General features: G+C 41.8%; 1 protein-coding gene across 1 annotated transcript in view; it reads left to right on the forward strand.

Annotated features, from left to right (window-relative positions):
* SLC14A2 (solute carrier family 14 (urea transporter), member 2) overlaps positions 1-15,922 on the forward strand; it is a 52,522-nt gene that overhangs the window by 15,723 nt on the left and 20,877 nt on the right. Inside the window, exons 7-9 of the mRNA XM_006889215.1 lie at positions 1,059-1,193; positions 1,900-1,949; positions 2,425-2,599. Of these exons, the coding sequence (XP_006889277.1) occupies positions 1,059-1,193; positions 1,900-1,949; positions 2,425-2,599 (360 nt within the window). The remainder of the gene's footprint in view (positions 1-1,058; positions 1,194-1,899; positions 1,950-2,424; positions 2,600-15,922) is intronic.

Here is a 15,922-nt window from a genome sequence, read left to right on the forward strand (position 1 = left end):
GCCCCAAGAGTGCAGAATAGCTTGTTATACCACAGCGTTTTCCAGACTGAGACCTTTCAACAACGGATCTCCAGGTCTGACCTCCAACATGCAGCTGAATAGGTGTGAACTGCCACCTTTTCAGTTAGTCATCCACCTTTGTGCCACTCAGGATATGACTCAGGGTGGCCATGAATTAAAATTGTCTCCGTGGCAACTAACAACAGCAAAAAAAGGAAAAGTTAACTGAAACTTAGATTGTCAATTGGCCAATGTAACTGAATATTATTAATATGTGTGCAGATATGTATATATGCACATGTATGTGTATATAAGAGCCCTTATGGTGCTGGCAAAGTGTTCAGCTGGTCTGAACCCACGTGCCGCTCAGGGGAGAAAGGCGTCACAGTCTGCTTCCGTAATGACCACAGCCTTGGAAGCCTTTTCAGGCAGTTCTGCTCTGTCCTATAGGGTTACTGGAGTCAGAAGCAATTTAATGGCAACACATTTGGGGAGGTGTCTGCACTGACAGTAGAAACAGAAATCAGTGGAAGAATTTAAGAGTAAGAGTTGATTGACTCGTTCCAATGTTTGTAAGCACATTCTGAAAGCAGAACTTTGAATATTTTTTAATTCATAAATAATCCCCAAAGTAGAAAAATTTGAGAAATGGTGCAAAACACACTCAAAAACTCTTTATCCAAACTCACATGTTACTCAGACCTTACCCATTTTGTTGTATCATGTCTCTATCCGTATTCATGATGATGGGAGCAATTTTTAAATGACATCTTCCTTTCTGAAAATGCAGCTGCTGTCACCAAAGATATGGGGAAAGGCCTTAAGCTTCACTTCTTTGGTTGCCCCAGAGATAATCATAGTTGTGGCTTCCAAAAATGGTTTGAAAATCACTGCTCTTTTAGCAGAGTTTCTTTCTTATGAATAGATCATCACTCGTGGAGGCTCATCTGGCACCTAGGGACAGGGTGTGGAGTGAATGTCACGAGTGGGTCAGGCCATCAGGTAGCCTTTGCCCTGTGACTTAGAACTGTCCAGAAACACCAAGTATTGTCCCACAGCCCTGACAGTGGCCACACCTTTTGAGAAAATCTACCTGGGCCTCTGGAGCTACAACTGTGTCCTCTCCTGCATCGCCATTGGAGGCATGTTCTACGCCCTCACCTGGCAGACCCACCTCCTGGCCCTCGTCTGTGGTGAGAACCCCACCTCTGCTCTTCCTTTACCTTCTTGGTTGTGTGAAACCCTTGATGAACATCAGTTGTAGAAGACAGCAGCTTGGGTCCTAACGTCAGTGTTGTTTTTCACAACTGGGGAATTATAAATTGCTTTTCTGGCAAACTGGGTAGTGACCATCACTATTGCTATTGTATTTACACAGTGTTTTCAAGTTTGCAAGGAAATCATGCATTCTTCCTTGCTTCCTAGAACTCATCATCCAACAATTATTTATAATGATAAATATAAATTATATGAATGCCAAGACTAGGCTTAGGGAACCCTGGTGACATAATCCAGGGGGAGCTGTGCTATTAATACAGAGGTCATACCTCTCAGAGAGTTTAATCCACCAGCAGCTCCTTGAGAGAAAGGTGGGAAATCTCCTCTCAGGTGCTTTACAGCCTCAGAAAACTCACTGGAACGTCACTTATGAGTCAGTTTTGACTTAATGGTGATGAAGGAGAGAGTGAGAGTAGGCATGGAAAATACAACGGTGCCAAGGCATGTAGACATCTTTTTGTGAAGTAATGTTTCAACAGAAGAGAAGCAATTGTCCAGATAAGCCTTTGAGACTCTTGAAAAAGATTGCCTCTGCTCTAGGTCCAGGCAAGTGGCTGGGAGGCAGGGGCTGGCTGGGGGAAGCTGAGTCCCTGATTCCTGAGTCCCCTCATTCCTCCACAGCCCTGTTCTCTGCGTACATGGGAGCAGCCCTGTCCAACATAATGGCAGTGGTAAGTGTGCCCGTTCCTGAATCCACCCTAAAGTGTCTTCCCTAGTCTGCATCTCAAGCCTCAGGCTTGGAGTCTCATAGAAGAACCCTTAGTGACTAATGATAGCTGGTGTCTATACAATGCCTCCATCAAGGTTTGTATAGAGTTTGTCCTGAGAAGAATGCATATACAGTTGCCTCTAGTTGAATGCAGCGGGGGAGGCCGTGGGTAAAGCATCAATAGAGATATAAATATAGGTGCTGGTATATGGCAGGATGCTAATTTTCAGCCCCATTATTAAAAGGTTCTAATTTTGCCCAAAGATACAATACTTTAAATGACTAACTACTCTGGAATTATGAGTCCAGAAATGCAAATATTTTCATTAGGGGAGGGTCTTCATCCTCAATTCTTTCTAGACCCTTCTGTTCCAGGGCCCCTGGCTCAAGTCAGGCCTCAAAGAATGTTCCTCATGCCCCGATGATTTTCTTTTCAGGTTGGCGTGCCACCAGGCACCTGGGCTTTCTGTCTCTCCACCCTCATCTTCCTGCTCCTGACAACCAACAACCCTGCCATCTATAGGCTCCCACTGAGCAAAGTCACCTACCCGGAGGCCAATCGCATCTACTTCCTGACACTGAGAAGCTGCGAAGAAGAGAAATCTCCCAGCGGTGATTAACCAATGCCCAGGCGAAAATGCCTTTTGCTTGGAGTGTCTGTTCCTGTGTCTGCTCTTGTGGCTTCCACTCTGTTCAAGCAACAGCAGCAGTTCTTTGCCTCTCTTTGACTCTGTGGGGACTCAAACTTGTAACTTTCCCAAAAGCTAACTCATGCTCTACCTTTACCTAAGTCACCATAATGCTCCTTGGTAGACCTTTAGAGGAAGTTGATAATGAGCTTCCCGAATTATAAGTAAGAAGTGCATTTTAAAAATCATTGACTCAAAATTAAAACATAATTTAGTTATTTGGGGAAGATGAGTAATTGTTGATTGAGTTCTTTTCTTGTTTAACCAAATGATAAATGTTCCCAAGCAGGAAAAGAAAGGGGGATTCATAGAATCTCAGGGCTGAAAGGGTGAGTGAAGATTATGTGGTCTGACCATCATGTGATACATGAGATTCTTCTTTAATAAAGAACTGGGACTTCAATTTCTTTACAAGCTTCCAGAGAGGAATTTCCCCTGATGTGTTCTAGCAACAGATAATGAGAACTATAAGACCCATGAATTCATTATTGCCAAATTAGTTTTGAAAAATCCCTTCTCCTCTCCAATAAGTTCTTGAGGATCTCTGTCTAAAATATTGCATTTGGAAGAGAATGATCCTTTGATAATGCTTTTAATTATGTTAACAGGAAAGTGAAGCTATTTGGAGCAGGGGAGTATCTATCCATTCCCTTGGACAAGATTGTCCCTCTTTTCCCCATCCACTTCATAATTTGTTGTTTATAAGGTGCCCTGGCCACAAATAGCTGGGTTTTTACCCCAAGTTTCCAGTTTATCCCCTGAAAGGAATTAAAATTTAACTGCATGACAAGCTGCCAAATGCACTTGAAGGCAAATGGATTAAGGCTGAGTTATTCAATAAAAAGAAAATATATCCTTTCCTAGTTAGGCAGTCCTAACAAACAAATATGTCTTGGAGAAAGTGCAGCCATAGTGCTCCTTGGAGGCAAGGACTGTGATATTTCATCTCACATATCTTGGGCATGTTTCTAGAGACTGTTGCAAGAGACTATTTCCAAGAACCTAATGTAAACTGTAACTATTTCCAAGAGACTATTTCTTGGAAAACGTTATAATGCTTGAAAACATGGAGGGTCAGCAAAAGAGAGGAAGACCCTCAACAGTGTGGAATGAAGCAGTGACTGGAAATGGGTTCAGGTATGTCAGAGATGATCAAGATGGCAGAGAATAAGACAGGGTTCAGATCTGTTTTCATAGGGTGGCTACAAGTTGTATTCAACTCACTGGCATCTAACAACGGTAACTCAAATGAACTAAAAGTGGCCTAAAGCCTAAGGGGCAGAGCTGCCATCCCAGTGGGTCTGAGAAGTAGAGCTAATGCCCAAGGTCCAGGGAGCACCGTACACGGCCCAGAAAGCATGGCCAACATCTGCATTCTGCAAGGTGAGGCCATTACCCAGATGGTCTCAGAGAGAAAAAGTTTATTTTCAAGTTCTGAAAATGCCACTTTGAAAATGGCTAGTGGCAAGACGCTGCACTGCAATCCCAGAGGTACACGGTTCAAATCCACCAGATGCTCTGCTGGAGAAGGAGGGGGCAATCTCCTCCTGTACCAGTCAGATCTGATTTGATGGTACATGTAAAAATAATACAATAAAAAAATTTTTTTTTTTAAAAAATGGCTTCTCTAGCCCTTGCCTTAACCCCTCTGGGGGCATGGACTGAAGCTGCCTCAACTGTTGGCACATGGTTTACCATTGATCAGAGTTTTCAACATCATTAACAGATATGAACATAGGAGTGAGAACGAACCTACCTGGACAGAGACTCTGGCAAGGCATTCGTAGCCTGATAGAACCCTGAAGACAGAGCCAGAGTTAAAGGTTCTACTTACTGGACAATTGAAGAAAGAGGTGGTTTGTGAGTGTTCTGAGACAAAACTTGATGGATAACTAAGGAAACCAGAAACCTGTTGTATTTGTGCTGCTGGACTGAGCCTGGACTTTAACTTGTTATTGAAGAAACAGTCTGAACTCACTGAGGAATCATGTCTTGCTGTTAATCTGGCTTGGGACTGCTGTTTACTAAAACTTGGACATTCACTGTTTGTTATCCATCGCCTTCTCCAATCCCCGAACTATTTCCTTAATAAATCCCAAAACTGTGAGTTTTTTTTAAAAAAAAGGAAAATATATGCCCAGCAAGTTTGGGAAAACCGTCAGGTCCCAAAAATTCTCTCTTCTATGGTGCAATCAATATCAGATATTTACAAGGAAAATGGAAACTTTAATTATACCCTATTGTATAACAAGAAAGAAAGAACTCCCTGCATGAAATGTTGTTAATCACTGAATTTTCTTGCCAGGAGAAAGTGTCTATGAGTGATAATATGCTTTCAAATCATCTTTGTGCACTGAGAGGCAGAAAATTGTTAACTGTTCTCTCAAATGTGGTTAAAGGAGCCTCTGAGAAGCTGAAAGGAAACTTATTAAGTCTGGCTTGTGGACAAAGCTTTCATCTCTTCCCTGGGCATGGATAAGAATGGAGCAAAAGTGAAAAATCCCCATCTTTCTGAGAAATGTGTACAGTGCAGGTAACTCTACCCAGAGGCCAAAGGCAGATGCCCAGATGACTTCCAAAGTAACCTCCACTGCTTAGTGGGACCAGACAGCTCACCGTATGATCTTGTCTCACCCTTGCCAAGGCTTTCCTATCTCATTTATCCACAAACTGTAAAAGCACAGAAAACCTGGACTTACAGATTCATACTGACAACATGAGGTTGCAGAAGAATAGAACTTTAGGATCTGATTGCCCGTTATTTTTTACACCTCAATTACTGACAGCTATTTGTTGTACACATTAGAAGCAGTCATGGCATCCGCTTCCTAAACAACATACCTCTGAAAACTCTATGAACTTTGAGAAACGATAGTTACAGAAAGGTTTCAGGTCGTTTATTCATAGAATCAATATGAATCATGCTCAACTCAATGGCAATCAACAACAACAAATGTACAAATGTCAGTGTCCATATTGGACATAAATTTGTAAACATTCAAGAGAGGAGAAATGTATGGGGCAGGGAAGGCTTTAAAGGAGGCCATCTCACCCGAATCTTCCTGTCTTCTCTTCTTGTGACCTCACCATCTCCCTTATCTCCTCCTTCCACACTGAAGGATTCAGCTACAAACCATACCACCAATCATGTCCTGCTGCATTTTTAACTGGTCAATCAGGATTCATTGTCAATCTCTTCTACAATAGCTTACAGAGTCAAGTTCTCCACTTCTTCTTGGGTCAACTTTCAGAGTTTATATTTTCCAGGAAATAATTACTTTTCTTTCATTTAAAAATGAAATTTGTCGTAGAATTGTTTCTATTTCCACAGAATAGTTTTCATCTCTTATATCTGTGGTTTTGTCTTCTTTCTCTTTTTTTATCTTCTATAGTTTCAGTCTCTGTTCTTAATAGGTTTGTGAAGTATTCATCTAATTTAATGCTTTTTTTAAAAGATATCATTTGAGACTTGTCTATTCTGCATGTTTTGATTTGGTTTCTATTTTATTGATTTCTTCTTCCTGCCTCTTTTATTTTTCCTAGTTTCTAAGCCTTTATGTAAAATTTCTCATTTTGGATCATTCTTTTTGACTATAAAAGCCTTAAATACTATTTTTATTTTTATGAGTACAGCAGTAGCTATATATCATAGATTGAGATAAAGTATTCAACTTCCATTGATTTTTTTAAAATAGCTTATCATTTTAGTTTTTATTTCTTATTTGAACCAATGATTGTTTAAGAATGTTTCATAATTTCCAGCACTAATAAATCTATTGGTAATTTTAAATTTTCTAGATAGAGTTTTATTGAATTATAAATAGAAGATATTATCTATTTTAAAGTTTAATAGGCTTTTCTTTGTAACCAAGTACTGACGGATCTGGAGGCATACAAAGTGCCACTTTTTCATTTGAAAGAAATAAGTATTAAATTGAATATTGAATTGTTAATTGGGTTATCCCATTCCTTTTTTTTTTTTTAGTCTATGAGATCTTAATTCTGAAAATAATCACACTATAAATTAAGAGCTTTGATAAGATCTCCCAGAAAGGTTTGCTTTATATATTTCATTGCTGTGTTGTTCTAATGTCTATTTATGACTAGCATTAATTCTTTAAATTTTGTATTTTTCAGAAGAATCATCTTTGCCTTAGTGAGTATAACTTCCATTTTACCTTATCAGCATCAGTGTTACTAGAGCTGCTTTCTTTCTTGCATTTTCTTATCACTGTTTTTAACCTTTATCATTTTAACTGTGTTGCTTAAAAAGTAACATACAGCTGTGTTTTCTTTTTAATCTAATTTTAGTGCTTCTGTGATTTAATGATTCAACCAGTCCCCATTTAGTGTAGCAATCAGTATGATTATTTCTTTTAGCTTACTTTTTTTAAAATGTATTTTTCATAGCTGCTTTTGCTCTTCAGTTTACCTTGTTCTATAAGTTTAATCATGTTACGACATTTTTCATTCTTCCTTCTGTTAACTTTGAAGTTCTGTCGATCTTTCCCATTCCATTAGTGGTTATCATCTGGTTCTCAGCACTCATGATCAAAAATATGTGTGATGTATTTCTTGATTCTTTGCATATCTACAAACTTGTATTCTGACAGGAGAATGGAATTTTGGATGGAGGTAAGGTCTCTGAGCCTTTCCTCTCAGTTGTCTGAGAGAAACAGTCCTTCATTCTGTAGCTTCCAAGTGTTACAAAGGAGAAGTCTGATACCAATCTAATTATTTTTCCTTTACAAATAGTTTATGCTCTTTTTCCAGAAGACTGTAAGAATTTCTTGTTCTCTGCAGTTCTAACATGGCTAAACGTATGTCTAAATTGAAATACTTTCTTATCAGTTCTGCATTTTCATTTACAAAAAAAAGTTTTTCTTTAATTCAATTTTTTTATCTGATATTTGTTTGATTATTGCTTTCCCTGCGTCTCTTCCTTTTCCTTTATCTAGAATTTCTACAATTCATGTGTTAGATCTCCTTCCAAGTGACTTAGCTTTTTATTCACAACTTTGAGTCATTTTTCTGATTTCTCTGCTTTGAGATCTTTCTTACACTTGAACTTCGCAGTCACTAATTCATCTTTCAAAAGGAACTATTCTTTTCTTCACTTTGAAATAATTAATTAAAAAAGCAGGTTTTGGTTAGAGGGCTGAAATTGAATCTCCATATGTATTCTTTATTATTCTTTCGGGTTTCCCCCCCCCTTTGTTCTTTATTATTCTTTTTTTTTTGGGGGGGTGGATTTTTGTGTTTGGTTTTTTTTCCTTTCTCTTCTAATCCTAAAAATCAAATAAAGCCTCTGGTAACTACATATGATCCCAAAGTTCTTCCCACTCCCCATATTCCCTCACAAATAGGTTCATGTGTTCGTTTCCCAAGGCCATCTGCCAGTTTTCTTGAGCCAGCTTCCAAGAAACTCCACTTGACCTCATTGTGGATTGACCTCATCCACTTATTCATCCAGAAGACATTGCATCAGGAATCATTAATATGTTACTCAGTTCCAGGACTTAACAGCAAACTAGGAAAGAATCAGACAAGTCCTTGCCTTCAAGGAATTTATATTATGAATGCTTGGCCAGATGAATACTCTCACCTAAAATGAAGATGAGGATGGAAGTACAGAATACCTGAGTTCACATAAATTCATACCACTAGTCTTATTAAGTGAATCAGCTGGTTGAGTTGATCTTCTATTCAGGAAAAGTGTCAAGCATGATTTTAAGTCTTCTAGGAAGATTTCTATCCTTCTTGTCCCCTATCTTGCTGCCCCAACACTCTTTAGTTATCTCTTTAGTTTAAGGCTTTAAGCCTATTAAAATGTAATCAGTCAGTCCTGAGAAATAATAATCAAAGATCAGTAATTTTTATCTTTAGAAGAAACCATTTCTGAGCTTAGGTTTGGTGAAAGAGTAAAGGAGAACACAGAGGAACATGATTAGCACATAGTCAGAGGGTCTTTTGCAAGAAAGGACATGTTGAGATAAGAGCAAGGATCAGTGAGGATCTTAAACACTCTTGTCTCATTCAAATGATGATAAATTTGGTTATGGTTGTCTTAGAAAAGAGAGCTCATGGCTGGGACCATGGCTGCCTATAGTATGAGGTAACTCATGTGGAATGAGAGGGAGAATTAATCCGCATACATCAAAACATAAATCAGGGACCATGAGGTAGGAAATGATAAACAGACAGTCTTTGAACCAACGGAGGGGAGGATTTTGAACAATCCAAGTTTCCTGAGAAATGATTGGCCTGTGAGTTCCCTGCTCTGGTATTCCACTGAGGATGTTTGCTTTAATAGGAGGCTAGTGCAGGATGGTCCCTGGAACTTCTCTCTTCCAACTTCATGTTTCTGTGACTCAATGACCCTGAGACTCTACAAAGTAATGAAGAGAGGGTTCCTATGGAGCTGGGTAAAAGGTAAGGACATGGAGACCACATGTGCCAGAAAGAAAGATCGCTGCCATTAGAACATTTATTAGCGCTTCAAGCTAAACATTTAGTCAGTTTATCAAAATACTTATTAGGCTGCTTGTGTGGACATAAGCTGGGAAGCCCGCAGGACTCCAATACCTGACCTTTTCCTTCCTGTCACTTTTTCACCTGAGGTCAACTTTCTTTTGGAAGCACTCCAAGGTTTGCCCATCAGTCTACCTTGGTTGTGTTTGTAATTACATCAAACCTCAGTGTGCATGCCTCTGGCGTGAGACCGAACTCTGTTTTCTCCAATTGTAAAGGGTTTGAGGACCTGGAAACAGTTACAAACTAAAAGCAGGGAGCAGTGGGGGGCTGCCAGTTTCAGTGTGGTCATGACTTCTAATCAATAAACCAATGTCATTTGGCAATCTTAAAGGCATTTGCTTTTTCATGTGAAGTTTTCAACATCAGACTCCTGACTTTAACCTTTCAAAGATCATAGAAGAGTTCACTATTGCTCTTAGTAGAATTACAAAGTCCAAAGGGAGGAGTTGAGGGATCCAGAGAAGTTCTTTCACGTTCTGTGAACAGATGTGTCATTGCTGATGTTGCTGATGCTGCTGGTGCTCTGTGCTGTTGAGTCGGAATCGACCCTTAGCTGACCCCCCAGTGGGTTTTCAGAAGCAGTAAACTGCACAGGAAGAGATTGCCCGTATTTATTCCACAAAGCAGCTGGTAGATTTGTACCATGTATCTTTGCACTGGTAGCACAATTCCTGCAGCCCCAGGGGGCTGCTAGTACAAAGGAAGACAGTTTAGCGGAGAACCTCCAGGTCCATTTGCATTTCTTCCGCATGGACTTTGACCTTTCCCCCCAGAAGAATGTGACTTTTCTAAGAGCAGCTCGTGTGGGCAATAGAGGCTTTCTCTCACTAAACCAACTGCCTCCCTGTAGATTCTAACTCCTAGGAACACTGTGTGCACTACCAGAGTTAGATGTATGCTCCATACTTCAGTGACTCCAACAATCAGTGACTGATTGTTAGATGTAGATCTCCAGACCATCTTCTGAAGTGCCTCTGGGTGTGTTTGAACCACCAACCTTTCAGTTAGTAACCAAGCACAGGTAACAGCAACTTCCTCTGGTTGAAAATACAGAGTTTACAGACATTTCAACTGTTGTAAAGAAATAAGTTAGAACAATTTCTCACTGACAGAACCTTCCAGGGAAGCAAAATCTGATGTCACAGCAGATCTTTTCTGGCCCCTTGACAGCTGAGATGCACTCTTCTCTAGGACTTATTGGGGATGTAGTCTATCTTTGACTAGTGCTCCCCAGGATGGGTTGATTTCCTTAACGTTAAGTTGAGCCTGTTGAACAGACACTCAACATTTCTAAGCACCACAATTCCATTTGGCCCCTGGAGCACTTAAGAATTTCCTGGGTATCATTTCAAATAAGTAGCATGTTGTTCACGATTGGCATCTCCCTGGGGTGGTGAGGTGCATGAAAGGCCAGATGAATCCACACCAAAAGGTGTGATCTGGACCAGGAGTTAAAGCAAGAGGTCAAGGGAAAAGCATCCAACACTGATCTAAGCAACCAGTCAGCTTAGAGACCAGGAAAAGAGGAACATTCAAAGATCATCAGGGATGACCATGGACCCTGAGCCAGCAACCACGGGAAGGCCCCAAGCCTGTGCAGGGAACTGACTTCTCCCCACTTCCCCTGCTCCCTGGAATGTGGCTCCTCTGTGTTTCCCTCACCCCTTTTGTTTGCTTTCCTTCCTGGGAAGGTCCTCTGTGATCAGGCCCCCTCTTCAATAGTTTCAAAACACCTGGCCAGGTGAGAGCAGGCCTTTGACGTCAGTGGGGGGCATTTGTCTAGTCAGGTGTAGCTAATTTCCTCAGAGTGAAGTTTTGTTTTGAGGCCTGGGTAAGCCCCTCACAACCAGTCACTGAGTGGGTTTGTGGGAGGGAGGAGAAGTTGGAGAAGGAAAGTATAGAGGAGGAAGCATGACCCCACACATTCATAAAAGCAAACAAAGCATGTTTGGATTGGTCCCCCTCCCCAGACTCGAGCCCGTCAGACCCCACAGCTTCATGGAACTTGGGAGGGCCAACTTCCCTCATATATATACCTCCGAGTGCTTCCAGGAGGCAGGGGTTGCCTCACGCCCTCCTTGCTCTGAGGTGGCCCTAGTGTGAGCCCGAGGACACAAGTCTTCAGAAATAGGAGAGTGGAGAGGTCCGAAAATTTCCACAGAATCAGAAAGAGGGCATCTAGAATTGGGCTGTGCAGAAATTTCCATCTAGAAGCTGGTGGCAATATCATTCCTCAGACTGTGCCCTGCCTGTAAGGGGAATTAAGGGAGCTTATTGGGGTTGGAGAGCACAAATTGGCCTCCTGAGGAAACAACACTTAGATAATTGCTTTAAAGGCAAATGCTAGAGTGAGAATTCTCATGAAGGAAGTAATGGAGATGTAATACTTGAGGGTGGACAGGGATGCTAGTAGACGAGTCTCCAGTTCTGCCCCTTTAAAGAAAACCTACCCAATCAGCCCAGGTAGAGGAACCATGGTAGCAGGAGACAGTCATCCCCAGGGATTTTAGGGAGCAGTCATTTGACAGGAAGGCCAGAGAGAACAACACAAGGACTACTACCATCTTCTTCTCCCTCTTCCTCCATGGTGCCCTTCCTCACCTGGCAGAGGGCCACCTGGCATAGACTTGGGGAAATGCAAGGTGAATCTACAGAAAAGAACAAGAGGATGGGATGAAAGGCTTTAGGAAGGAAAGAACTTGCGTTTAGGGAGAAGTCACAGCTCCTGAGACAGAGGACCAGAAGCACCATCACCCATCAGACAAGAGGCTTCTTCCAGAATCTGGATGGTCTAGATCCTTCAGCCCCGTGCAGGAACCCAAACGGAGCCCAGGTAAGAGGTCCCGAGGGGAAGGAGTGAAGGAGGGAGCACCGTGAGGTTGGCAGCAGCAGGGCCCTAGTCGATGGGACTGGGAACTTCACAAAGGAAGAACACAAGGAAAGACTGGGCTTATTCTTTCTTCCTGTTAATCTTCCTCTGGGGAAGCCAGACCTGGCATGGAGAACCTTCTGCAGAACTCCAAAGAAAAATGTAGATCCTAGAAGATTCAAGCTGGAAGGGCTCTTTGATATTTATCATTTCAACCCCTTATTTTGCAGATAAGAAAACAATAGCATTTAATACAGACAGAGCATACATACAACAATAGCATTTAGCAATAGTACAGAGATTCCCCCAGGTGATTTAAAAAACAAACAAACCTAAAAATAACAAACACAAACTCAGGACATAAGTCCAAGCATCCGAACTCCAAATTCTTCTAGCTGACTTGGTGATAATAGAACAAAGTGCATCTATCAACCCTTTTGTTCCTTCACCACCCCGCCTGGCCACGAAATCAATCATTGTATTATTTATAACATCCTTTCCAAACCTTTTGATTCTCACTTTGCATCTCTAGAACTTATTCTGTCTCAATTCTGTGCCATAGCTCACAGCTGTGACCTTGGTATATTTCCTTCCTAGCACCATGTTGAAGCCGTGGGATGCAAACTCTAGCTGACAGTTGAATTGGTTTTCTTCTGCCCAGGATACAAAGCTAGCATAGAACAGGGAGAGGATGGTGCAGAGCCAGCTTCCTAGACGGTGTGTGGGCGTGAACGTCTTTGGGTACAAGTTGATCATTGTAAACTGGACTAGGTAATTTCTCTTTTGGAAAGATGTTGTATACAGTTTGACTTTGTTTTCTTTTCCTCGCATATACTGCAATAAGCTCCAAAACTTGCGTTGACACGCGCATTTTTCTATGAAATCTTTTTCAGCCCTGATATTTGAGCCATTGGCATTTGCTGAGAGCTAGGAGGCAGGAGGAGTCTGAGTGGTTGGGATCACTCCACAGAAGAGGTGTTCCGGAACCAGTCATTCTGGCTCATAGAGCACTTTCCTTCTCTGAGTCAGCGGGAGGGCAGTGTCCCTGGACCCCTGCCTGTTCAAACACAGATGGTGACAGTCCTTGAGGGCAGGGTCCATGCCACTCAAATGGTCCTGAACAACCCTCAGCAGGAAGCAACATGCATTTGGGCACTTAATAAGGCTTGTCAGAGGAGGAAGGAGCATCACCTTTGAACACCAGGAGTGCATGCCACCAGTTGCTCAGCTGTAAGCTTTACCTCCGGTTATCCAGGGCCAGGCTTCCCCTCAGCATGTATGCAGCTTGCTGAGAGAGCAAGCCCTTGGTTCACTAGGAAAATAGGGGGTTGTGGAGAGTCCAGATTCCCTTAGTCCAGGCCCTTGGGTCACACAACATCAATGTGTTTACACCTTCATGTCACAGGAGTCGTCTTTTCAATGTGTACCATGACGGTTGGGAGAGAGTTAGCAAGGACTCCCAAAAAAGTGATTATTATGAACAAAATTTACACCGGTGCTTTAGAGCCCCTGGTCCCATCTTTGGGCCACTTAGTGCCCTGCCACCAGACAGACAGAATCATTTAATAGCTTATAAAGCAAAAGACATCATGTCAAGAAAGAGCTTGGTCTTCAGGGGCCAGTTTTCTTCTATTTCATTAGCTGAGGTCAGCTAGAACCACTCACGTCTATTTCTGGTTAGTTGGTCATAGGTGGTCAACCAGATTACCATCATCGTCTTGTATCTTTTATCAAGTAATACTCAAAATTAACAATCATTGCCTTATAGTTCTATTCCGTCCTACAATCCTTGCCTGTGGTCCTTACCACTAATCTTTATCCTACAGGAAAGTCCTTTCTACTCTACCCTTACAGGGTTTTTATGAGTCAGACTCAAGTCAGTGGCAACTGGCTTGAGGTTTTACTGTTGTTGTTTTATCCTGAACAAAAAACTCTTCTCCATCCAGGGAATCAGGCACCAAATAATAACTTTGCTTCAAACTAAACATTCTGTTTGAAAGAATTTGGCTATATTTCCTTAATCTTTAAAGGAGGAAAAAAAATCTAACCCACAAGACAAAGCTATTCTGTTAAGAATAACATATGCTTTAGATCAAAGCTATTTTGGATGACTGAGATATAAATGTGACCCTAAAGTTAATAACGGCAACTCTGAACAGCCCCCTCCCCCCCCCAAAAAAAATTGAGATTCAGGCAAGTAGGTTGTAAAGCGCCATGAGGGAGCTGAAGATAAGGACCCAGCCAGCCTGGACCCAAGGTCTGCTTCCCCCAGGGGAGGTGTCTTTCTTAAGGGGATGCCCAGTCGGGGACACTTCAATATTATTTCCCTGAGCAGTTTGCAAGCTCATTCTAGATCATCTGAGAAAGGAATAACAGGGACTAATTGGCACAAATGGTTAAGCTGGGAGCCACTAACCAAAATATCAGTGGTTCAGACCCATCCCGGGGCACCTGAGCACACAGGCTGGGAGGTCAGCTTCCCATTGGTCATGGCCTTGCAAACTCTAGAGACACAATTTGTTTCTGCACTCTTGGGGTCACATCATGGTTGAGAATTGAGTCAATAGTGACTCTTTCTCTTTTTAATGACCCCCCTGAGCTGTCTGTCATCATTTTATAGGCTGAGTCTGCCAGACTGGCTCCACAGGGTCTGTGTATTTCTTTCTGGGAGCCCTGCCTGCCACTGAGGGAATTGGCAATGAGATGACATGACTTGCAAAACGCCGTGCAGAAATTAGTGTTACTGGTTCCCACCTATTTGCTATCATTTTTCTGCAGCCCTCAATCCTTCTACCACTGATGCATTTTATTTCTAGAATTTTATATATATATATTCAATTGTTGTTGTTGTTGTTATGTGATGTTGAGTCACTTGCAACTCATAGTGACTCTATGTATAACATCCCAGAACCCTGTTCTATCCTGTGCCAACTTTACTGTCTCTTACACACCTATCCTCATTACCCCAGTCACTGTACCAATCCATCCTATCGATGGTCTCCCTCTTCTTCTCTGTCCCTCCATGATGTCCCTTTCCAACATGCCTCCTTGCAACATGACCAAAGTATGTCAGATGAAGCCTCAGAATCCTTGCCTCCAAGGAGCAGCCTGACTTCACCCTCTCTAGGACAAACCTGTTTGTTCTCCTGGCAGTCCATATTCAAAACTCTTCTCCAGCACCACAACTCAGAGGCTTCCATTTTCTTTCTATCCTCCCTAGTTATTGTCCAGCTCTCTGATGCATAGCAAGCAATTGTGAAGACCACGGCCTGGATCAGATGCACCTTAGTCTCTAGACTGATGCCATTGCTCTTCGGCACTCTGGAGAGGGCCCTGACAGCCAACTTTCCAAATGCAATTCATCTTTTGATTTCCTGCCTGCTGATACCAAGAGTGTTGATTGTGGAGTCAAGCAAACTAAAGCTATATATTTATAACATTCTAGATACTTTTATTTATTGTAAAAATGTTCTGAGAGTTTGTCTGAGAGGCCGGTAGTAAATTGCTATCACCCTAGGTTTAAGTATGTCCATAGCCTCGGGAAGTTTGTTGCTTTATTTCCAATATTCTTTGCTGCATCTGTTCTAACCCTTTGTCCTTGGCCCTGGGTGGGCACAATGAAGGCACTGCTGCCCTTGGGGGTCAGGGGGTGCAGCAGCATCCACACGTTGCCCATCGGAGGCACAAAATCACATTGTGTTGGGCCATGTTCATTTCACCTTCCTGAGTTATCATAACCAAGTGTGGATAGATGATAGATAGATAGATAGATAGATAGATAGATAGATAGATAGATAGATAGATAATAGATAGATAGATAGATAGATAGATAGATAGATAGAT

Source organism: Elephantulus edwardii, unplaced genomic scaffold (assembly GCF_000299155.1).
Source record: "Elephantulus edwardii isolate Elephantulus edwardi_28Jun2011 unplaced genomic scaffold, EleEdw1.0 scaffold00076, whole genome shotgun sequence".
Lineage (NCBI taxonomy): Eukaryota > Metazoa > Chordata > Mammalia > Macroscelidea > Macroscelididae > Elephantulus > Elephantulus edwardii.